This window comes from Aulonocara stuartgranti (assembly GCF_965226115.1).
Source record: "Aulonocara stuartgranti genome assembly, chromosome: 4".
Classification (NCBI taxonomy): Eukaryota; Metazoa; Chordata; class Actinopteri; order Cichliformes; family Cichlidae; genus Aulonocara; species Aulonocara stuartgranti.
In genome coordinates, this window is record NC_138942.1 from 19,099,584 (window position 1) to 19,124,752 (window position 25,169).

Sequence of the window (25,169 nt, forward strand, 5' to 3'; positions counted from 1 at the left end):
TGACATTTAGTGAAGTTTATTTTCTTTTGTTTTTAGTTATTTATTGTTACTTTAGTTTGTTTGTGAAGTTTATTTAGAACAAACATTAGTGTAAATCTTTGTATTATTATCATTCAGCATGGTTCCTATCTCCAAGAGAGAGGCCAGCCATCCTTTGGAGAAGGCTCATTTCTGCCACTTGTATCCACATTCTAAATTTTGTGGTCTCTACCCAGAGCTCTTTGATCAGCTTGATGGCCCCCCTTACCTACAGTGTCCTGGTAATGCTGTGAAAGTTCTGCCAGAGGTGGGAGTTGAAGATCTCTTTGATAGTGGCCTCTCCCAGACTTTCCCAGAGCACCTGCACAATGCAAATCAAATATGTACAATAATTATCACACATAATTTATTACTTTATGGTGATTTTAAATCACATATATTGGCTATTTATTTGTTCATACCAGGAGGAAACACAGTAATAACAGGTATCACAAGCAAACCTGAAACAAAGAAGATAAAAAGTTATAGAAATGTTTAATTAATCTTAAAAATTACTGTTAAATTGTTATACTATTGAAAAGTAATCATTCACGTTACCATCTCTATAATGTCACATACCAACTTCATTTTTACACTTGAATCAAACTGAGGAATGCCTCCAAGACTGTATAATTTTTCTTTTTTAGTAGAATACATTAAGGAACATGACAAAGGATATATTAATGTAGTGCACACGGCATGGAAAGATGTGCTGTGTTTGCAAGTTTAAGTATGCTCTCCAGGTGACAAAATAAATGCTAATCAAAATAGTCATAAAAATAACTACAACAATCCTCATCCACCTACATGGACTGAGTCTTATATAGTGCTTTTCTACTCTACCTGACAACTTAAAGCACTTTATACAACTTGCCTCATTTCCACATTCACACCTATTTATAAAAAAACAAGCATTCTGTTGATGTGTTATTGCTTTATATGTAACATACACACACATGAATACATGGTGGTTCCTCACTTGTTTCTACACATCCTAATCAATGTCCCCTCATCTTGGGTTCACAGTGTGTCTTCTTTCAAAACTTGGCAAAGTAATGACACAGCACAATAACTTGTACTTCCATAAAATTGTTTGATCTTGGAATCTGCAGTTGTTGAGAAATGATCCATAAAGCTTCTGGAATGAGCTTCCCAAAGCCCTGACCTCAAGTCTACTAAAAATATGTGGACTACGCTTTAAAGCCGGGTCCATGCAAATGCAAAAGAGTGGTCAAATATTTGCTATAATAATTTTTTTGAGGGTTACCAAAAGCGTATGTTCAGATGTATTTTTCTTTAGGACTGCCAACAGAACATTTATCAAAGGCAAAATACAATTTCAATCAAAAAGAGCTTTTTTCATTAAAAAAAAAATCTAGATTTTTTTCTGCTTTCAGGTTCTATTTTGAATTGAATGAAAATTACATACCAAGTAGAAGTGACAAAGCAAAGTAATTCATCATCATACGAAACATCGTGTGTCAATGACATCTGCTCGTCAGTCCTGAATACTTGTAGCACACACTGTGAAATTTGAATTGCTTCCCAAAAAAGTTAATCCTGCCTTAAACATGCAAAGAGATAATGCAAATACAAATTGAAGATGATAAAAAAAATACAGTCACTGTGCACCATTTGTAGCAGACATGTTCAAGGATTGCAATTAAAATAGCCCATTATTTAATCACTGCTTATCTTATGCACTGTATCGTGCATACATATATATACACTGTGTATCTGTTTCCCTTTATCATAGCTTTTCGATCTAATCTTGGTCAAATCCATAGTCTTCTTCCTTGCTAACAAGTTTATTATATGACCTTATTATATGACCAGCGACAAGTCGAAGTTAAACAGTCAAATGTGTGATAAAGGATAAACAAGTGCCTATAAGTAATTATTATTAGTCAGTTCAGATTGTTCATCAAATTTTCTCTTTCTTATTAGTGTTTGTAGCATTTAATGTCATGTTTCCTTGGCAGTGCTGTTTTTGTGAGTCAATCAATGTGGATAATGGAAAGTAAAGGCAACAATCAATACTACTTTACTAGTTGACAAGATAAATTTTAAAAATTACACTTCTCTTTTTGTTTTGTTACTTCTGGGAGGGTTTTGATAAGTCATATAGGACAAATTTGTACACGTGTTCTAAGGCCCATGTCAAGGTATGTTCTTGTTATGGTCAGAGCCTGCAATTCAAGCACATGTGACACATTCTTGGGTTTCTTTTGTCTCTAATATTGTGTGTGTGTGTGTGTGTGTGTGTGTGTGTGTGTGTGTGTGTGTGTGTGTGTGTGTGTGTGTGTGTGTGTGTGTGTGTGTGTATAATGTATATCTAATATAAATGAAACAGGGTTGAATTAAACTGCTCCACAGAGCAGGCTATCATTGTAATCACTCGCTAAATCCTCTGTTACACACTAAATGCTATTGACATACAGGTACTATGAGGGATATTTTATGTCTCTTTAATTGCTTCTCACACAGGCAAATTGCATTTATTCACAAAATGAATATTTAAAACTAATAAAACCCTAAAACACACATTTTACTAGTTTATTAGTGCAGATTGTGGATATCATCTTACACACGTGTTTGAAAATGTTGCGTTAAAGGTAGTGCCACTTTCTGGAAATATTTTCCTCGGTGGATGAGTAGTGGGGTGGTAGAAAGAAACTCTTAAACAAGATAAACTGGTGAATACAAGGGAACAAGCGGAACCCTTCAAAGGGACTGGTAGGAACCAATGTCTACAGTAAATGTTTCCTATTGACCATAGAGGCAAACGGAACAAGTGCAATTGGAGTGCACACAGCGGTAAGACGGTATATAATCATTTATGAGCCGATATTTCATATTTAGTCTTTTTAATTTCCAATATTTTTTGCATTGGTCGAAGATGGATAGGTCTCATGAGTTTACAGTGTTCCTGCTTGTTTTCACAGTTAGCTACAGACCGCAGCTACAGCTGCTTGCAAAATGTGGTGCTGCTAAAGCTAACGTACAAAGATATAAACATCAGTTACACCTCGTTTCGTATAACTTTAGCCTAATTTAACTTTAGTCAGTCTTTCTTGTAATATTACAAATGAGTCATGGAAGGGGGATAGGTTTCCTTTATTCTGCCGCGTTTGTTTTAATCCTAAAATTGTCATAACTTGCTGAAAACGCTTATAAAGCATTATTTGAATGTCTTCGTGCAGGGATATCGTACCTTCACAGACCTTTTCGGTTCTCTGTTTCTCAGCTGGATAATCTGAGTTAAAAATAAACACAAACTGACTGAATTATATATTATTATGTATTATCTTATTAGTATCATTACTCTGTTTTCGTAACGGTGTGTCCACCTCGCCTAAAGCAGCTGTTGATGTGGTGTCGTAAATCCAGAGACTGACAACCAACCATGACATCACTGGTAAGCTTTCATTTGACAACACAAAAGTATGTCTTTATTTTCTTTTGATAATTTGATCCACTCTTGTGCTATGTTTAATGCCGTGAATCTACAGTGTTGTGCAAAAGTCTTGAGCCATCCCTCATTTCTCCATGTTTTTTTTCCAAGTAGCCAGAATTAATTGTATTTTTAAGTGGTCTTTGGAAACAGTTCTCCAGGCTTTCTGACGGAGTTTTCTTTGGCTGCTTCGTAAACTCATTTTCAGTCCAGTCCTTGCACCTAATTATTTTCAGAGGAGTTGCTTTTTGTTTTTTGTTTTTTTGTTGGTCGGTTTGTTTGTCAACCACTTAACACTGACCTATTATTCAAGCATGAAAGAGGCAGGTAACACAAAAGATTATCCAGTGTTGTACCTCATTACAGTTCGGCTCATTTCAGTTTGGCTAATTCCAGTTTCCCTTTTTTTTTCTCTCTCTTTTTTCTCTTTCTAAAAACTACATTGACAGCAGATGCAAAAAAAATATTCACTTTTTCCAGTGCTTTTCTCGCTTTTATTTGTCTCCATAGTCTTCCTTGAAAATGCTTTGATCCTTTGTGGTCTTCTTTACATTGTCCAATCAGGTTGGCAATGATTTTAAGTGTCTGATTAGGTTTGTTGTCAAAAAATGAGCTTTGGACGTTCTTCTGGAAGCCTGGGGAACTATTACAGAAGACATCTTGGAAGAAATGACAAGAAAGCTTGGATAAGAGAGTTCAGGCTGTGTTGAAGAATTAAGCAAATTATACTAAATATTGACTTTAAAGTTTGTTACAATTGTACAAACTCCATTTTTACCTTATATGTGGTTTGAGTAAGTTATTGCATTTCCATTTTACTTGTAAATATAAAGGAAGAGACTCAAGACTTTTGAGCTGTACTGGTCCGACATGGCTTTCATGGTGTGCACAGTATTCAAATGTGACAGGCTTCCAACAAGAACACTTTTTCTCTTACAGGGAAGCAGCAGCAGCACCTCAACCACAGAATACATCGTGCGTGTCCCCAAGTGAGTAACACATGTAAATATCCAAAGAGATTTGTGTGCACAGGACTTGCCTTATGTCACTGTTTTGCATGTGTTCATGTGTGTTTTGGTCATTCTAGGTGTCACTTGAAGACGTGCATGTGCATGACTATTAGAAGATGATTGTGACGCAAATGAATTGAGCTCAGTTATATTCTTCTTTTTTTTTTCTTTGCATAGAAACACTAGCAAGAAGTACAATATAATGGCTTTCAATGCAGGGGACAGAGTCAACTGTTCAACATGGACACAGGTGGGCTTCATACTTTAACTACACCTCACAGACAAAGCTTAGGTTTTCAGTATGACAGAGCTAGAGTTGATATGAGAAAGGAATATCAGCCAGTCTTATTCGCCTTAAACAAAAAAAAAAGAGCGAGAAAGATGTGATAAATTTAGGAATGAGTAGGCTGGGGTTTGTTTTTTTTTCACTTTTCCATTGCTCTTTCTCCTTTCCCCAGGCTCGTATGGAAAGAGATATGAGTGCTCGGAAGATATATGGGGAGGAAGAGACCCCTGAAGGCGCAGCAGGTAGTGAGTTTGGCAAAAAGCAGCGCGAGGAAGCTCGTCGGAAGAAGTTTGGTATCGTCACGCGTGAATTCAAAGTGGAGGACCAGCCCTGGATTCTCAAGGTTAATGGTAAAGCTGGCAAGAGGTGAGTAGAGAGACTCCCTCTGAGTTACTCTCCAAAAGTGTTGGTAATGCAAGATAAAATTATGTATTATAAGAGTTATTATTTAGAGAAATCTCGGTGACTTGATGTCTGTAAAGAATGTTTTTTTTTTTGTTTTTTTTTAAGGTTCAAAGGTATAAAGAAGGGTGGCGTTACAGAAAATGCATCCTACTACATCTTCACGCAGTGTCCCGATGGAGCTTTCGAGGCTTTTCCTGTTCACGGCTGGTACAACTTTACACCACAGGCCAAACACCGAACTCTGACTGCTGAGGAGGCTGAGGAGGAGTGGGGCAGGTGAAAGGGAAAGGACGGGGGTGGTTTGGGATTAAAAGTGATGAAGAAAAATGAGTACTTAAAAAATAAGTACTCAGTTGACCCTAGATGTTAATTGTTTGATTTTAAGACAGTCACCCTCTGTTTTTCTAGGCGGAACAAGGTGGTGAATCACTTTAGCATCATGCTTCAGAGACGTCTTCGAGAGCAGGAGCGGGGTGAGGAAGACGAAGACGAAGGAGAAAAATCTGGGAAGAAGAAAAAGAAGGGGGGCGGAAGAGGGGGTGACCTGCGCATTCATGACCTGGAGGACGAGCTGGAGATGAGCAGTGATGACAGTGACAGCAGTATGGGGGACGGTAAGGAGAAAGACACAACAAGAAGAAGAGACTATTGTAAAACGTCTCCGGCTTTCATCTTTTGATTTTCTTCCTTCAAACACTTTGGCTTTGTTGGACAGATGGAGAGAGCAAGCCAAAGGTAAAAAAAGATGCTGGGAAAGGGAAAGCAAAGAGAAAGAAGCAAAAGAGTAAAGACAACGAGGCTCTGGAAGACAGCGATGACGGAGACTACGAGGGCCTAGAAGTGGATTATATGTCAGATGAAAGCAGGTCAGATCCGTTACACGGTAGCACACAAAGACTCACACTGTATCAACAATGTTTGGGTTTTTTTTGTTGTTTGTTGTTTTATTTATTCATTTATTTTGTGTTTCAAATTTAGCTCAGAAGAAGAACCGGAAAAGGGAAAGCCTGTCAAAGCAGAGGAACACCCTAAAGGTCAGATCAATTTATTGTTAAAAATACTCAATAAAAGTGAAGCTATAAAACACAGTAAATGTAAATGGACGTGTACTTGGATATTCACACAGTCTCACACACATTCATACAAACCCTAAAGGAACACAATCTGATGGATGCATCACAGGCGACTCACGGTTTCAACATGCTGATTGGTAGACGCACCATTCTATCTTTTGCGGCACAGGCACCCCCAAACATATGATTTTATGCATACAGTGTCAAAAAATTTATTTTAGGCATTGAAAAGTTAGGTGAGTGGAAGGTGACCTGAGTAGACACAATCTTGAAAATGACTTAGGTCTCATATAACTTAGCTCCGCATCTGGACGAACGTTATGGCCAGATACCTGCCAGAAGTGTCTAGTTTTTCACTAATCAATGTATTTAGATTGTTTCTGAATATTTATCCTTTTGTAGGGATTGATGAAGAATCTGAAAGTGAGGAAGAGAGTGAGGAGGAGAAACAGAATGATGAGGAAGCAAAAGAGGAGGAAGAGGAGGAGGAAGGGAAGAAAACCCCAGTTCAAATGGAGAAGAAGAAGAAAAAAGGTAAAAAAATTAAAAAAAAAAGTCACAACACGTACTGTTGAATGGAGTATTTTAAAATATGTGAGCAATGTGTGTGTATGAGTAGTCAGATTTATGTTCTTGTGCTTCACAGACAGCAGTGGAGAATCAGACAGCTCAGATGACAGTGACATCGAAGGAGAGACGGCCTCTGCTCTGTTCATGGCGGTTAGTGTGCGTAACTGAACAAATTCACATTTATTTCTTTTTAAGCCAAATTAGTTTGTAATATATTTTCCTATCATTATCATAATTAACATCAGTACCGTTGTTGCTTAATAAAACAATGGCTCGACCAGTGTGCGACCAGTTTTGTAATGCTGAAGCTTTGGAGTATTTCATATTAGTGCGGATTGTTATTCTATATTGGAATTTTTCATTCTTTGTTTGCATTCTCATCAATTATCGTCTTTTCCTTCCTATCTCAGAAGAAACGCACACCTCCTAAACGTGCTGGTGGCCGTGGCTCTGCAGGCAGCTCCAGGACTGGTAGCCGTCCTGGAACTCCATCCTTAGACTCTGCCTCCACCTCGAACACACTCCGTGCTGCCGCCAGCAAGCTGGAGCAAGGTGATTTCTCAGAAAGCCCACACAAATGCTCATACGTTCACAGTATAGTGTACATACGTAGATATATGCAGGACCTTCACAAGTAGCTTTCTACTCTCAAATCTTCTCTTTTTGTTATTCCATTCCAAACAAACTTGTCTTCTCTGTCTTGTCTCCAGGTAAGAGACAAGGTCCTAGCATCGACTCACCTGCTGCCAAAAAGCTTAAGATGGAACCCAGCACCCAGAGCCCTGTTCCCTCTGGGAAGAGCACACCTCAACCCCAATCAGGCAAATCCACCCCAAGCTCAAGGTAAGGTCCAGGTTTTTTTTTTTCTTCAATACAGTTTCATAGACACACAGTTATTTCTTCCTGCTTGTCTTACGATTCAGAAGGCTAACATAAATACACCAATAGATATATAATGTAAATATGAGTGTTAAACTGTATTCTTTACTTTTCATTCACCCCACAGTGATGTGCAGCTGACAGAGGAAGCAGTCCGCCGCTACCTGATCCGTAAACCAATGACCACTAAAGACTTGTTGAAGAAGTTCCAGACTAAGCGCACCGGCCTGAGCAGTGAGCAGACTGTCAACGTGCTGGCACAGATCCTTAAGCGCCTCAATCCAGAGCGCAAGAACATAAACGACAAAATGCACTTCTACCTCACTGAATAACCAAAGGAACAGAGGGATGTTGTGGTTGTAGAAGTGGTGAAGTGCTAAAACTGACCCTCTTTTGTTCAAAGGTTATAGTGTTTTCAATAAAACCCATGGAAGAATAGTCTGTACAGGTTGTTCTGTGATATGCCACAGCACAGGAAGCTAGACCCGCCTTCAGCAGAAGTCACCTTAAAGCGGACTTATTTTGTCAGTTTTCTTTTCTGTATTTTTATTCTTGAACTCTAAAACAGTAAAATTGCTTTGCAAGATTTCCAGTTCAAAATATATACATGTAGATTTTTTTATCTTCCACTTTGCTGTAGTGCAGTTTATCCTTTGTTTTAGCTGCCTACCACTTCCTTGTAAGCTAACTTTGTTTTGATTGGCTGCCCCTCCTAAAAAAAAAAAAAAAAAAAGTTGTTTTACAGGGTTCTCATTTACATCAAAAATCCCAGAGAAGAAAAAAATGTGTATATAACAGAAAATAAGGAATAGTACAATAGGTTCCCTTTAAGTAACAGACTTGTCCATGAAATTATGTTGAATGAAAAATTTTGTTTTGACCTGATAGTTAAAACCTGATAGTTCTGTTTTGTTTGTTTTTTTGTTTGTTTTTAATTCCTTGCATAGAAATTTTTTTCTAATAAAACTATTCTTATGTAAGGATTTGAGTTTTTGTACCTCCTTCAATGTTAAAAAAAACCTTTTGTCCTTTAAGGACAAAACTGGGCAGTTTTATTTCTTTGTCAGTTTATCAAATCACTTGTTCCTGAAAGTACTTTAATATAAACAGATTTATTAAACACACTTCACATTAAACATCTAAATATGTATGTGTGTTGCTTAGAGTGAAAATAATTCAAAGAAAGCATTAAAAAGAAATGGCAGCAACTAACATTCACTTCTTACTTTGGGTGCTTGTTGTTCATGAAGTATAGTTGGGCACAGAACACGCATCGATTGTTTATTTTGTCCTCCCTCTGTAAAGACAAAGATTACCCTGAAATAGGGTGCATGCAAATATTTTTGAAAGCTCATTTGCATAACTATCAGGAAGCTAAGACTGTCTTTTGCAAAACCTTAGTTTGCTGCTTTGTTTACTGTCCTGGGATAACATTTATCACGTAAAAGGAAGCTACTATTTTGACACAACTGGTAGGCAGCAAGTAACTTTATTATTTTAATGATGAAAAAGTACAGCACTTAAAATGCCAATACTGTTAAAGGGATGTAAAAGTGATTTGTGTGCAGTGTTGTCTGAGGTTTCTCATCTTCCTCGTCTTTGTGAGTTTACATAGATTGTAGTGCGATTTGAAGCAAAAACACTTCTATTGTACACCAATTTCAAACCTTTTATTTCAAAAAGTCTTGAAAGAGTAGTTGTCAAACAATTAAATGAACATTTTTCAAACGAATTGTTTACTTTAAAATCTTTTAGTCAGGATTTAGAGTGCAGAATGGCACAGAAACTGCACCAGTTAAAGTCTTATGGCCTCTTGACTATTAACTGCTTGGCCTGCAAGACCTTATTGCAGCATTCAATATCACTGACCAAATATGTTACGGCAGAGATTAGAACACACTGTTGGTATCAAGAGTACTGTAGTGAATCACATGTATCACACATGTAGATTATAGTTTTTTCATGTGAACGAGGAGCCTCTTTTCACACACAAAAGCTATTCAGGGAGTTCAACAGGGTTCTGTGATGGGACCAGTACTTTTTTATATTATACATGCTTTCATTAGGTAATATTTTTAGAAAACATTGGGTACATTTTCTTTGCTATGGAGATGATACCCAGTTTTATCTATCTATGAACCTATGTGATCTGGCTCCATTTATCTTAATGACCTCATAGTAGCATTTCACTCCAATAGAGCACTTCACTCTCAGACTGCAGGCTTACTTGTGGGCCCTAGGACATTTGAAAATAGAATGGGAGGCAGAACCTTCAGCTATCAGACCTCTCTTCTGGGAGACCAGGGGCCCGTTCTTCGTACGTCGCTTACTACATCCAAGATCAAATGACACATCCAAGATCAAATCATCGCGCTAACTCTGAGCTCGCTATTCCGGTTCCCCGAACACACCTGTTGTTGACGATTAGTATAGCTGGATGAAGTAATGTGAGATCACTGGGTGGCCCAACAGGGGCTACGCATCGATAGTAGAAACATTGATCGGCAACCCTTTGATTGGTCGGCGAAAATGTCGAAGGAGCGCGCTCGGTATTCTTCGGCAGCAGAGCAAGAACTCTTGAGTGAGGGATTTTAGGAGTTTCAGAGTCTAATTAAAACGCAAGGGAACACTGCAAAGGCTGCAAAAGCAAGGAGAGAGGGCTGGCAGAAAGTTGCTGACAAATTAAACTCGTAAGTAATTTAATAATAACAATAATAATGGAGTGGATTTATATAGCGCTCTTCAAGGCACCCAAAGCGTTTTACAATGCCACTATTCAGTCACTCTCACATTCACACACTGGTAGCTGTCACAGCTGCCCTGGGACAGACTGACAGAAGCCAGGCTGCCATATTGCGCCATCGGCCCCTCTGGCCAACACCAGTAGGTGGTAGGGTAGATTTATCATATCACACCATATTATCCAATATTATATTACATTATATTATATTACATTATGTTATATTATATCCCCTTTCACATTAGAGCCACAACAGGACCCACTAGAACATGGGAACAAGTAAAAGTGAAATATAAGAATATTCTACAGAATGGTAATATTGATCACTTATATTGCTTTTCGTCTCTTGGACAGAGACCCTGAAATAATCTGTTTGTTTGTTTATAACAGCAACCAAGAAAAGGGCAGCGCAAAAAAAGACAGATGGTGGTCCTGCACCCCCTCGTCAACAAGTTGGTCAAGTAAATAATACCCTCACGGGAATATCGATATCTCTCTATGAGCACACTGTCGCGCTGAGCTAAAGGATCCTGTCTGTCCCGCAATATACGCTGAATTCTGAGGACTCTCCTTATCAATCTTGCACCTTCCGCAATGGGTGGCTCGCGTATACGGACAGGACATGGCTGCAACAGGCTTCCCAAATCCACCTTCGCTTTTATAGCCGTGGTCTCTCATCTTGATTACACGAAGTAAATTGCAATTACTACTCTGAAATATGAATTACATCTGTAATAATCACATACATGTAATAGAATGTTAATAGTACATTTCCCTTTTTTAGGAAATGACCTGTATGTATCTGTGTGACATCAATAAAAGGATCAAGTGCTGCATTATCTTTAGTTACATTGATGTTATTTATTTATGGTACAACAGTGGTAAAATATCGCTGTTGCTTTCGTATACATGAAGCGGAAATACCTGAGTGGCCGCGATCTAATCCTGTTTACATAAAGTAAACCTGCTCCCGAGCAGGTTTACGCTTACGGCTCTGTTGCTATGACAGCAAGTCCCGGATGGGCTTCGAAGAACCGAACGATCCAGGATCACGCGAAATCGTCAACAGTCAAATCCGGCTAACTTACTTAGCGAGGTACGAAGAACGGGCCCCAGCTCCCAGTTTGGAAGTTTAGAAACTTTCATTTCTGACAAAACATATAGGTATGTCTAGATTAGGTGACCCCCTGAATCCTCCTTTAGTTGTGTTGTAATAGGTCTAGGCTGCTGGGAGGCTTCCCTCGATCTATTGAGTGCTTCTTCTTCAAGCTGCTCTTTTCACTTGTCTGTCTTTATACATCACTTCTGTATTTAGTCATTAGCAATTCTTAAACTCTGCCCATCACTCCTGTAGTTTACCTTTTGTCCTCTTTCTCTTCGCTCTCTTCTTTTTTTCTCTCACCCCCTCCCAGTGACAGTAGATGGCTGCACCTCCCTGAGCCTGGTTGTGCTTGAATTTGTCCCTAAGTCACCAAGTGCTTGCTCATAGAGGGTTGTGTGATTGTTAGGGTTTCATTCTAATACTGTATCTTGCAAAATTAAGTGCCTTGAGGTGACTGTTGTTGTGAATTGGCACAATATAAATACAATTTAATTGAAATATATTTGCATTGCACCAGCTCAAACCAGGATAGACTCTACAATATCAGAGCAAGAACCCCCAAAATCACAAAGCACCCTATGAACCGGCACTTGGCAACAGTCGAGAGAAGGAACTCCCTTTCATTAGGTTTATATGTGAGACAGAATCACACTCAGAGAAGAACAAACATCTGCCTTGGCCAGCTGGGAAAGAGAAGAAAGACCATGAACAACAAAAGACAAAATAAAACCTGAAGGATGGTATAGATAAAAGATACAACATGCAACAGAGCATTCAAAAAAAAAATCACATGGGTATGGAAGAAGTGGTCAGGGCATCCCGGGAAGCTCCTCCACAGCCTGCGTCTAGAGCCCCTGTTTGAAAAATATAAACATGATAATTAGCACATCACAGACATCGTCTTTAAAGACGCATTTTACCTTTTAATCCCAGGCCCAGAAGTTCTGTAACCACCATGTCTTTGAATGAGACCTAATCCCCATTCCTCTCTGCAATATACTATTATATTGACTCCCCGACTGTGGTGTCATCAGTGTGTTGAAACCCAACTCATATGCAGTCATTACAATAAAATAAATAATTTAGTACAGTCTTCTTTACCTGTGTTAAAAGACTAAAGAAGTACATAAGGAGTATTTGTCTAAACTAGGGTTGCCCAGGAAGTCATGTTTAAGTACTTTATGTCTTGATCCCTTTCATTTAGGATCAACGAATAGAGTGCGGTTCCTTCTGCAATGAATTTGCCTTATCAGAGAAGATGTGCTGCTGCCATCTAGTGGCAGCAGCACAAAAAAGTTGATCAGAATCAGAATACTTTATTGATCCCTAGGGGAAATTATAAACAATATAAACATTAAAGTGCATTTTTAGGCAAACCATTGAGCAGAAGGACACACTGTTTTCAATTAGAACATTAGATGTTAGTGTAGTGATGTCAGTACTTAAAGAATTGGAGTAAAGTGCTGTTGTTTCACAGCACTTCACTCCAAGTGTTGTCCAGCTGCGTATTTGTGTAATTTGTTCCTAATTATATTCATTAATAAACCATTTTTTGAGTTCTCACACAGTGTTCAGTTAAAAGTTTTTAAACATTCAAGATCATAATTTTATTTGCTAAGGTACATTGGAAATGTTTCACAAAGAGACTGTATTATACAGAATTAGAAAAGCGCAACAAAGTGATGAAATTATTGTATAAATACACAAATCTGAAACAACATTTTAAAGGTGAACCGAAAACAACATTCAGATACGTTTAAATCCGACGTCTTCGGCAAGATCCAGTGCAAATTTAGAAGAATGCCATTTAAATTGAATCAATTTATAGTCTTTTTCAACAGCATGACCAGAAGAGCGTCACGTCCAATAAACATTCTAAACACACACATTTATAGTCGCTAATAAACTTGAAAGATCTTAGCCTTGATATCTCCATGAGTATCACTGGCAGAAACCTCAAAGTTGGACTTGATGAACTGCTGCTGTTATTAGAGCTTATCCTGGAAGGTTACGACAGATGACAGAAATGCGTCGCTGTCGAGGCACTCTCTGCCCGTTGAACACAGACTCCTCATTTTTCAGGATCTCATGAGTGAACTTATATCTGGCCTGGTCCCTGCACAGGTGTAAAAAGGACAGGGTGAACCTTTGTTAATTGCAAACTGCCACAGCTGCTTCTTTACTATAACCATTCAGCCTTGTGTATTAATCAAAATCTCAAACACGTCATATTTAGGAAACATTAAGACAGATATGAGGCAAATGCAGCACCTCAGTATGTAGAGGGAGCGTCGGGAAAGCAGCAGATCCAGCCATTCACTGGGTGTGTCCTCCTTCACTAAGCGCATAATACTGTCAGACAACAGACTCAACCCTGCAATGGTGCTTCCACAGAACTGGAAAAAGTTAGAGAGTAAGATCACCATGTGTGCAACTTTTTTTTTTTAGAAAGCCACTGTGCAAAAATCCTGGCAAACCCACCTTGACACTGTCGATGTGGGGCTTGATGTAGCCAGTCTTGTCCAAATCTATAACGTGCACAGGGCCGAGGAGCTGGCTACATTCAGGAAATGCTGTAGATCGGACCCGATTCAAGATCTCCTCACATGCCGCGCCCCACCTCAGACGCTCAGTCTCTCTGTACCCGTGGATTGCCTAAATGTGCAGGAAAAACAAAGTCGGTCTCACAGCCTGTGTTACTCTGAAGAGAAAACAGTTCAACTACACTGATCAGTGACAGTGTTAGGTGTGAATACAGCTATAGCTCTGTGATGCAGTTAAAAACGAACTACTGTACTTTATGTTGTTTATCACTGAGGTCATAGGGGGGGTGTTGGACTGCATTACTGTCAGAAGTGTGTCTAATATTTTATCCTGCCTCATAAACGTTGTTGGGTTAGACAAACTATCAGAATCACTTCTAATCACAGTGCAGTAAACCACCTTCACCTACACCTTTTTAAATATTCAATACATTCAACTTTCCTAAAGTTTCAGTCAACAATGAACCTGACTTACATCGTCCCAGTGATCAAATTCGTAGCGTTTCTTCTTCAGGCCTGGGTCCAGCTCCCGCAGAAAAGCAGCCTCTTCTGCCTCAGTGATGAAGTCCGTCCTCACCTCCACCTGCGAGCGCAGCTTCTGCACCAGCTCCGGGCTGGAGCCCACCATTGGAGCTTCATCCCCGAGAGGTAACAGGCCACTGGTGGCCCCGGAGCTCAGACAGCGCGGGTTACCGGTGCAAAGAGCTGGCTTGTGGATTTGCTTTAACACAGCCAACAACACTTTCATCGTCCCTGTCGATGTATTATTAGTTAGTGTCCTTATAAAGCCCCCGTTTACCTTCAGCGGCGTTTCGGTCTTGTTGACATAAGTCAAGCAGATATGGGAGGCGCCATGTTGGAAACGCAAAGCATTGTGGGGCTCGAAGTCTTTTCTTTTTCAGTAAAACGCCGGAAAAACAAAATGTTTGACCTCCGTCATCTCAAAGATAATGCCACCCGTACCATGCAAACCATATAAAAGGATAAGAATGAAAATAAATTTACAAAAAATAGTATTACAAATTAGAGTTACAAAAAACCCTATAAAACATTATACAAAAGATATTCTATACAGATTTCTTTTTAAATATTTTATTTATTTATTTATTTTAATGGCGAACTGCTATGGTACCATGAGTGTTTGGATTTTTTCCCCTTATTAATAAACACCTTTATTACGAAACTGAAGTTTGGTGTTTATTGTGTTATCTTTAATATTTAATATTTAAATTTGTTTGATGATCTGAAACATTTAAGTGTGAGAAACATACAAAAAAAATTAAATCAGGAAGACGGAAAACACTTTACACATCACTGTATGTCCTTTAACCTGGGATAAACAGATTTCTAAGTCTGTGGAGGGAAAATAGTATGGTCAACAGTATCAGATCCTGTGGTCTGGTCTCATATATATGTGACCCATATGTCTAACACGCCTTCATGTACATTAATTCCAGCCACAGTTAAGGCTCAGTGAGAGCAAACTCTCTTACAGGTTTAATAAATACAGGGAACCATATGCTGCAATTTATCCATGTGAACACTGGAGGGAACTGAATGCCCATGATTACAAACTGAATCAGCTTAATCAGCACATTTCAACTAGTAAAAATGTTTAAGCCTTCACACAGGAGGTGGTGTTTTTCCCAATTTGTTCATCACTAACTGTATCAATAGTGTTTGACAAAATATACACAAAGATCTTTTTTTGTAATTGCCAGGCTTTAAATCTCTTAACCTGCTGCACAGGATTTTCATGACAACTTATGCAGAAACTGGATTAAGAAAAAAAAAAGCTAACATAGAAAGTAATAAAAATGTATAAAAAGAGTTTATACAATTTCATTAATCCACTGAGTGACTCTGAATCTGTGCGAAATTTTGAAAGCTGTAAAAATGAAGAATGTGAAAAAAAAAAAAACAGGAGAAAGGAGGGAGTTCATAGAGGAGATGATGACTTCATCCTCACTGGATAATCCCAAGGAGAAAAAAATGCTTACTTGGCCTACTTACCACTAAGGTTAGCACGTCCACTCTCCTGCTCCCTCTTTTGGTTTGTATCCAGGCAAACTCTTATAGAAGGAAAGTGAGGTATTTCCTTTACCCCCACAAGAAGTACATTGCTTTTACATTGAAGTTAAATTGTGATTTAAATATGCAAAGATAAAGTGAAAAAGATGTTTCCATGTAGAGGACCACCTGCTTTACTCTACTTATAACTACCTTAATAATTCTGGATGTTTAAAAATGTAAAACGTGAGCTTCTTCTAGCACTGATAAACTTTAGTCCACCATCCTTCCTCCTACAGAGACAGATATGTGTGCACGTGATTCCAAACATCCGCATGAATCCCCTGCATAAAAAAGGTTAATTTGAGCTCCTTCTGTGAGCCTATAGTATTGGTCTCAGTCAGTGAACATCCACAATAACACACATATCTCCTCCTCATACAACTGATGTGATTCCCACTTCGTTGTTGGATGCCATGTTGCTGCCCCCAGCATTACATTCATCCAGCCATGACAAGCGTTATGAAGAGTGGGTTCATATTTCAATTCCCAGTTGGTGGACTCATTTAAAGGCTCTGTGATTCACTGAATTATCATGGGTCAGATTCTCCTGGAGGCATCACTATGCCTTCTGTTGAATCAGCCCCCCCCCACACACACACACACAGTTTTCTGAGGCTGAACACCTGAGTACTCAAATACCTCAGAATTCAGGTTATGTAAAGATGATGATGCTGTAACAACAGGAAAATAACACGTTTGACCCTTAGAGCAATCTGTCGTTTTTTGTTTGCTGTGTATAATGTGAGCCAGTGTTACAGAGGTTTACATGAAAATCTGCGACTGGTCTGTGGAGTGCCGGGTTCAGCAGGGGCGGAGTGCTCTACATGCATCCAGCGATTGAATTATTCAGTCTTATGAATCATTGAGTCACGACACTCCTTTTTAGGTCCTCGCCTCTGAGCTGCAGCCTCACAGCTACCCGCTATTTGAACATCTGACAGAGGAAGAAAAACAACAGAGAACTATTCAGACATGTTCAATCTCTACGGATGGGATAGACTAGCTTTTGTGTGTGTTGCATTTACATCCATGATTCCATCATTTTTTAACAGGTTGACGAGTAATTCTGTCCTGATTATTCATCTTCCTTCTTTGACTAAAGTCAAACTTAATTTGGTTCTCTAGCCAGTTATGCAGAAACATTATTTTTTTTTCAAAGATGTCCGTGTTGTCCGTATTTGTGTATATTCTACAGTGCTGTGCAATTTGTATATGCACAAACATACATGAAAATAAAGTATAACAAGTAAAAACATTGTTTCTGTAATTCCAACACCTCCTGCTTTGCAATTTTTTTCTTCTTTTGTGCTTTTGCAAGAGGCTGCTAATAACAAAGAGTCTAAAAAGATGCAATTTAAAATTTGTTCATCCCTTGAGTTGAGGTGACATTTTGATGCTTGGATAATTCTGGGGTCAGTGTTCACAGAAAACAAACAACAACAATAAAAATTCCTCTAAAATGGTGCGGTACAAGGATTGGACTGACAATAAGTAAAAAGCAGCCATTGTCCAAAGAAAAACTTTGATCATAACAAAACCTGGAGAACTATTGCTGCAGACCAAGACAAATTCAAGACAGTATTAAAAGAAATGAGGCATATGTTGAGACTTTTGCACAGATTTTTGACCCCAAACTGAATTTAAAACACTACCTGAAGTTCTAAAAAAGCAGTCAGCATACTGCCCTGACAATTACAAGCACTTAACAGGAAAAGTATGCGGGATAGTTGTGATATTTAACTTGATGGATTAAAAAACAATGCCCCTATGACAGATATGAACAATGTCAGCATCTTTACCATTGCACCTTCTTATGAAATTAATTATTACTGTGAACATCATATGAACTAAAGTCTGGGTTGCCCAAAACATCTTTCTTCCACTAAATGAGAGAGGTAAGGAAAAACGTGTGGTTTCAGTCATAGAAGTAAAATCACAATAAATACAGCCTGTTTATCATTTACCGCAGTCTTTTTTATAGAGACAGTTCATGTGCTCTGGTGAGGTAACAATGTTTTGTGCATGGGTGGCCTTGGTGTTGTTGCTCCGCAGTGCTTCTTATGCCGGCTGTGTGGAATAACAGGTTTGGACAGAAGGAGCTGCTCCTTAAAGCCTCTGGCACTGAACAGCAATAGATAATTTCACAGATCAACACACACAAGTGTAAATACACACATTTATGAACAAACACACACAGCATGTAACAGTCTAGAGGTTTTGGAAAGACAATGTTTCAAAAACAAGATTCAAATGACAATCATTAGTAACGTTATTTAAATGCTAACGCACATAACTCACAAGAAGGAAACGTAACAGCCGACACAGAGTATAATTATCTTATTAGGTTAATAATGAATAATGAATACATCATTGTGTTAACTAATCCCAACTCTGCATTTTGTCACAAGATATAAGGCGTAACGTCTTTGCCAAACTCACTTTCTTGTGTTTATTTAGAACAATAGGTTTGTGGTTTTGAATCTTGGCCAGGGATTCATTCACTAAGGATCCCCAAGCTAGGCCCTGCATGCTACCCCAGCCTACCTTGGGCAAGGGGTACTCAAGGGACATTGCCTGGCTTAACAGGTTCCGTGTTAGGTGTTGAGAAACTGGGACACATTGATGAGAAGTGGGCACATATGTACAAGAACTGAGAAGATCAAATTGATGGAATGCAACTAAGTGAGCTGACCCAGTGAGATCAAGGATTCAGATAGAGGAAGTTCAGCATGAAGAACATGTGCGGGAGGATGTTAGTCAATTAAGTGAGGTGCAGAAGGGCATCATGATGGACAGGTGCAGAATGAAAAAAAAAGTACAACAAGATGTTCATAGCAGAGGCTGAGGCATAGCTCTGGGCACTAGACTGAAGAGATATACCAGACAAGCAGAGGCCAAGAGAATAAACGCTCTTCAAAAATCCATTGAGGGTGTGCTCTCAGGTAAAAGGGTAGAATAGCACCAAGGCAGACCCAACAAGAGCTAAAAATGACAAATACTGGAAAAACATCTGTGAGAAGGAGGTGTCACACAACAAGTGGTTGGCGCCCCTAAGAGCAGACCACAGCAACCTCCAACAACAAGTCTCCAGAATAAAGAAAGGACCTGACATGATCCGTACCTACTGGCTGAAGAAGCTAACAGATCTCCATGATCACTGAGCACAAATATATGGTCTGCTAACAGCAGGTTCTCATCCACACAGAGCAGAACAGTTCTGATCATGAAGGATCCCAACAACTACTTGGCCATTACCAACCTCTCCACTACATTGAAGCTCTTCTCAGGCATCGTAGCAACCAAGATGAGTAGGCACATGAGTAATACATGAGCACAGCTCAGAAGGGCATTGCAAGTAACACCAAAAGGCCAAAGCACCAGCTCCTGGCTGACAGACTCTAAGGCAGTATCAGGCAGACCAACTTGGGCACTGCCCAGAGTGACTACAAGAAAGCCCACAACTCAGTGCCCCTGCACATGGCTACTGGAGTGCTTGGCGTTAAAAAAAAGAAAAACTTTGCTGTATTATTTTATCTGGTTACTTTTAAAAGAATCCAAAGATGATTTGTTTGTCTTTTCTTTTAAAATACACTAGAGCTAATCATTAATAAAAAAAAAAAAATTGATGCAAAATAGAGAATTACAACATATTTTTTTCTTTTGAAACTGTCACTCTCCTGTACTACTTACATATATTTTAAGTAAAAATATGAACCTGTGTGTATTTGAGGTCGGACTCAAATACACACAAATGGCCTAATTCTAGAAAAAATGAAATAGTAAAATTTGAGAAATTATAAATTTGGAAGTACTACAATTAACTTTTCTTCTTCTGCTATGATAATGTTTCAGCACTTCCTTCATGATACAACAAAGGTGTTTCACATAGATCTTTATCTTTGTGTATTTGTGAAAATCACTTTACTCCCAATCGCCTAAATCATAACTATCATGAATAACCTCATAAAGTAAAGTAAATACCTCCCCCCACAAAAGGATACTGCAACAGACAGAAAGAAAATGGTAGAAACAAGCAAACAAAGCAACAAAAAAAACAAGAAGTTAATTGAAGAATTACGCTGAACTGCAGTTAGCTGAGTATAATCACTAAGACTATGGTGTAAGGTAGTAGAAAAATAGCCCGAAACAGCTTCAATTGCTAGAAAATGGGTATGTAATGGATTGTGGCTAAATAAATGAAGGTAATGGATTGCAATTTGTATATACGCACACAAACATGAACCATGTTGTCTGAAGTGGCATCTCCCTGTGAGTCAGACCTACAATGAACTTGCGCAATCGTGCAGGTTTGTAACACTGGGGCTTTGTTTCTGATTTCACGTTGTTCTCCACGGTGCTGAATTGTGGTGCTGTCCATTGTCCTGAAGTGATGCCAAGGATAGCAGTCATCAGGTTTTTCTTAGTCGAATTGAAATTGTATTGAAATACAATTGTATTGCCAAAGTTGTATCAAAGTAAAATACCAACAAAACAAAAGAACAGTAAAAAAAAATGTATCTACCAGAATATCGATGCTTCTGATCAGCATTTAAATTTTGTATCCTGCATGCCCTTGAGGAGGGGTCAGTATCTCTCATGGCCGAATTCTTTGCTTAAGTGCACACAGAGCAAAACGATCCCCTTCTGACATATTTGAGGCGTTTAAGGTGGCAAAGTATCGACTGGCTTTCACACGTGCCGCACGCCTCTGCTGATTCGATTTGTTAGATTTGCCAGGCACCCTTAAATCTCTATATGCTAGATGATTTCCCATTCACTGACACGGCTATGTGTGGAGTCAATCAATTAGCTCACATACAAGGGGATGTTGTCCTGGACCAGACTTTGGGCTTTCTCTCTTCTTCTTAGGGGCTTAATATAATGTGGCACCAGCATTTTGCTGAAGGTGTATATTGGGTGATTACATATGACAACAGCTCTTTGCCACCGTTCTCCCGCGTCCACTTGGAGGTTTGCTTTCAAAACGATGTGTTTTAGGTAAAAAAAAAAAACAAAACAAAACAAAAGAAAAAGAAAAAAAGAAAGAAATGCTTTAAGGTGGAATGGTGGTGTGTGCAGAAATGTTGTCACTATGAAATAAATCACATCATCTCTCGGCGCCGTCCATCCACCTCCCCTGTCTCCCCTCTGTGTTGTCACTGAAAATATTTGCTGTTTTGCTTGGGCCTTAGCGCAGACCATATGGTCACACCTTCAGCAGGCACCGGTGTTTTCGGTGGAGCGATGATGAAAGCCTCGAGGAGAGGAGAGTGAGGGAGCGATGAAGGCAGGAAAGAAGATCCTAGACTCAGTTTCAGGGAGGAAGGGAGGGAGTGAGGAGTGCTCTCTTCGTCCATTAATTTCCAAATGTCTGTTGCTAAGAATAGCCTGCCCCCCCCCTCCCGCGCGCGCGCACACACACACGCACACACCACCTTCCCTAACAAACACACGCAGGATCGCGCGTACACACATTGACGCGCCTTTACTGACGAGCCCGTGTGCGCGCAGTCATTGTCAGCTTGGGTTGCAGCTGTATCTTTGCAAGAGCTGCATAATGCCCCCCCCCCAGCATCCTTCCCACCCCGTCGCCATACGTACATTTGCGCGCGCACAGTTCCCCTCCGCCGCACACACGCTCCTAATAAAAAAGTCCCTACAATACTTATTTTGAAGAAGACAGACAAGAGTGTCCGCCTCAGTTTGACAACAGCGGGATATCTGTGTTTCAGTTCAGCCGGACAGGGCTATGTAGCCCGAATCACCTTAAAAGAAACAGGCGAGTAGGCGATGCCTCCATCCCTGACACAGGTCTGGAAGTTGGACGCGCTGCGTGCGTCATGTGCTCTGGCTGCAGAACTGAGCAGACTCCCATTCTAGTTCACACAAGCTGAGAGACACCGCGAGGAGCGATTTATTTCATTTATAGACAGACTCGGGCCCGAATCCCAGGGAAACAGTCAGTCCCCTCCCTTTCATCCTGTCACCATCCATTCACCGATCCATCGATCCATCCTGTCCGTTCGTCCCTCTCTCCCTCCCCTTGGGGGCTGCCGGACGAGCAGAGAAGAGAAGAGGCCTTGAGGAACGGACTACTCCAATGAGAGAGAGAGAGGGAGAGAGCGAGAGGTACGAAGGACGCTCTGCCAGGACATTTGAGCTCATCGGTGCGGACGAAGGTAGACTTTTTTCTTTAAAGGCGGGAATGGTGATGGACTTTCGTACTGCTACACCTAGAATGGCCAAACCAAGATCATGAGAGGGTGTAAAGCGGCGGAGAAGCGACCGTCTTACCCTTGTCTTTGACGCCGTCGCTCGCGTGTCCCTTGCTCGGCTTCTGGATGGCCACGCAGGTGAGGGATAGAAGATGATGGGTGCTGATGAAATCGTTTGAGAAAATTATTCCACCTAAGACAGCATTGACACCGATGATTCACGGAAAAACGGTATTTGTTCTGTCTCATTGCTGCCTTCTGAAATTTCACATTCTGAAATAAGGCTCGTGAATAGCAAATGTCACATTTTTCCGGTCCATAGGTTTGTGGAGTGTACTGGTAAAACAACTGTAAGGTGGCTGGAGCCACGTTATTACCACACACTGTACCAAACATTGCGGATGTTTCAGAAATAAATAAATAATAGTAGCTTTTCCATTTCAATGCCTTTAAGTCTGTGGAAACGCGTCTGTTTCCAAAATGCCGACCTGAACGCCAGTGACTGTCGTGGATAGCTGTAAGCTGTTTTATTATTTATTTATTTTTATTTTAACAATCTTATTTATCGAGGCCTGTGTTATACTCGGGCGTTAACGTTGTCAGAGCAAAGACATGAAACGTCCAGCAAGGTGCAGGAAGCTCGGGTGCGCTCTGAGGCAGGCTTGTACCGTAGGCAACATGAAACATTCATGTTAACTCGCTACAGTCTCACCATGATTTCATGTTGGGAGCGAACCCTGCTTTATATGGACATAAGAGTGGACAAAGACTGAGAAACCCCACAGCACTACCCTACAGTGCAACCAGTCAGCCAACCGACCACACATTTAATTTCCTCACACCCACAATTGGCCGTTGGCAGAGACGCACAGAAAAGGAGACAGTACATGGGCGTCCTCGTCTGCTAAAACCAAGCGCTGCAAAACTGCTCGCCGGGTGCAGGTGTTCAGCATAAGCTTACAAGACAACCCGTTGTGCATATGAGACGTTCTGATCCAGATGGGATGTAATGTTGTGTGGTTGCACAGCTGAGCATTGGTCTCCTTCTCCGCTGCTTCGTGAAGATTGGCTTTTGGTGTCCAGAGAATGGCGCGGTTCGGAGACGAGGTACCAGCCAGGTATGGCGGAGGACCTGGCGGAGGAGGCCCGGGAGGCCGGGGTGGTAGCAGGCAAGGAGGACCCCATGGACACGGCCACGGACACGGTCATGGGCATGGTCACGGGCATGGCCACGGCCCACCTGGAGGGCCCGGGGCCCAGAGAATGTACAAGCAGTCTATGGCGCAGAGAGCCCGGACAATGGCACTGTATAACCCCATCCCCGTACGCCAGAACTGCTTCACTGTCAACCGTTCGCTGTTCATTTTCAGCGAGGACAACTTCGTGAGAAAATACGCCAAAAAGATCACCGAATGGCCATATCCTTTACCATGTGTGCAGTGGGTAAACGCCTTTATAGGCCTTACCTACAGGTAGGCCTGTGTGCAGACAGCTGTTTTTAATAATGTTTCACTTTTTCCCCGTTAAATGAGCTGCAGACTTTACGTTATGTCCCAGTATCAAACAAGCAGATCCATCCGTGCAAGTCACGAATGAGGTATAGGCTACAGTAGGTGACAGAGGAGTTGCTGGGTGTTTAATTAATAGTCAATTAACGAGGGTGGTTCTGTAACAGTGGACCATTCTGATCACCATTAATCACATTTGTTTGCATTTTCACATCGCAATCCCGCGAGACTTGTTTGATATACGCTTCCTAAGTGGTGTGTGTGTGTGTGTGTGTGTGGTTTGAGTTTGAGTTTGTGGTGGAGGTATAGGGGGCGCATCTGGTTGCTGATGTCAGCATGTGCAGTATAGTCACAATGCCCAGCCAGGGTATACAGAAACAGGAGGAAGGAGCAGAGGAGGTGTGTACGTGTGTTCTTGTGGCAACGCACACAAGTTCCCATATCAGCACGATGCAGGTGTCCTATATGATGTGTATGTGTGTGTGTGGCAGAGAGACAGAGGGAGAGAGGGGGGTGGTGGTAGTGGTGGTGGGGGGGGTAATAACTCAAGTATGCCAGTGTGAATATAGAAACTTGCAAATTTTGTGGATGCTCATCTTAATCACAGAAGATGCAGGTGTCACTGAATGAATGTGTCATCATTTCACACTGTGTGCGTGCGTGTGTGTGTGCTTGTGTAGGCCTACTCCAACCACTAAGTGTGACAGTGTTGCATTTCCAGCAATCCCCTGCATTTTCACATTTCTGAAACCAGCAGGTTTCCTAGGGAGAGAAAACGAAAAGTGATTTCGGTATTTTCATTTCCAGGATTTGTGTATGCAGGCATGAATGCATGCAAATGTGGAAGTGAGTTTCTGTGCAACTGTTAATGACAAGAGGGAAAATTGGAGTAATGATTATATTGATCTATGCTGATGCTTGAGCCATGACATAACTACACACACTAATTGGGTTGTTCCCGTGCATAGATACTTAGAGCGCTTCTGAATCATGTCTTAGTGACTAAATGACAGATGTGTTGCTGAGCAAACGCAAGAGTGTGCAGGGATTTTGAGGTTATATGTGTATGTATACATTACCACCGAATCAACAGTTAAACATACAGTCAACTTGCTTACTGAGAGCATGAATTGTTTTTATTAACAACCACTTGTGCTTTTCCTATTATAGCAAATTGTCTGAAGAAGTCACTTTACAAACTGTCGTATCCCTTACCAGATAGCTTCACATTATGAAATAAAATATAGTTTCTTTTCTTTTCAGTTTGTTTGGATTTTTTTCTTCCGAGCATAT

The 25,169-nt window shown here is 40.3% G+C and overlaps 2 protein-coding genes across 5 annotated transcripts; one reads left to right on the plus strand and one right to left on the minus strand.

Moving 5' to 3' along the window:
• Nucleotides 1-2,781: 2,781 nt before the first annotated feature.
• gtf2f1 (general transcription factor IIF, polypeptide 1) lies at nt 2,782-8,675 on the plus strand. 4 transcript variants are annotated; one of them, XM_082531457.1, is made up of 14 exons: nt 2,782-2,835; nt 3,383-3,436; nt 4,412-4,461; nt 4,660-4,732; nt 4,941-5,134; nt 5,279-5,449; nt 5,582-5,787; nt 5,889-6,039; nt 6,152-6,207; nt 6,649-6,780; nt 6,893-6,972; nt 7,227-7,368; nt 7,527-7,659; nt 7,823-8,675. In XM_082531457.1, the coding sequence occupies exons 2-14, from the start codon at nt 3,425-3,427 to the stop codon at nt 8,025-8,027; spliced, it is 1,605 nt and encodes a 534-aa protein (XP_082387583.1). In that variant the 5' UTR covers nt 2,782-2,835; nt 3,383-3,424; the 3' UTR covers nt 8,028-8,675. The 4 variants fall into 4 exon arrangements, with proteins under 4 accessions (XP_082387583.1, XP_082387586.1, XP_082387584.1 ...); XM_082531460.1 differs by having other exon boundaries at nt 6,893-6,966; XM_082531458.1 differs by having other exon boundaries at nt 2,803-2,835; nt 3,380-3,436.
• A 2,227-nt stretch (nt 8,676-10,902) lies between these two features.
• On the minus strand, nt 10,903-14,978 carry alkbh7 (alkB homolog 7). The gene is made up of 4 exons (XM_082531461.1): nt 14,556-14,978; nt 14,019-14,192; nt 13,809-13,933; nt 10,903-13,653 (listed from the first exon to the last, which is right to left on the minus strand). The coding sequence occupies exons 1-4, from the start codon at nt 14,826-14,828 to the stop codon at nt 13,533-13,535; spliced, it is 693 nt and encodes a 230-aa protein (XP_082387587.1). The 5' UTR covers nt 14,829-14,978; the 3' UTR covers nt 10,903-13,532.
• Between the last annotated feature and the right edge of the window lie 10,191 nt (nt 14,979-25,169).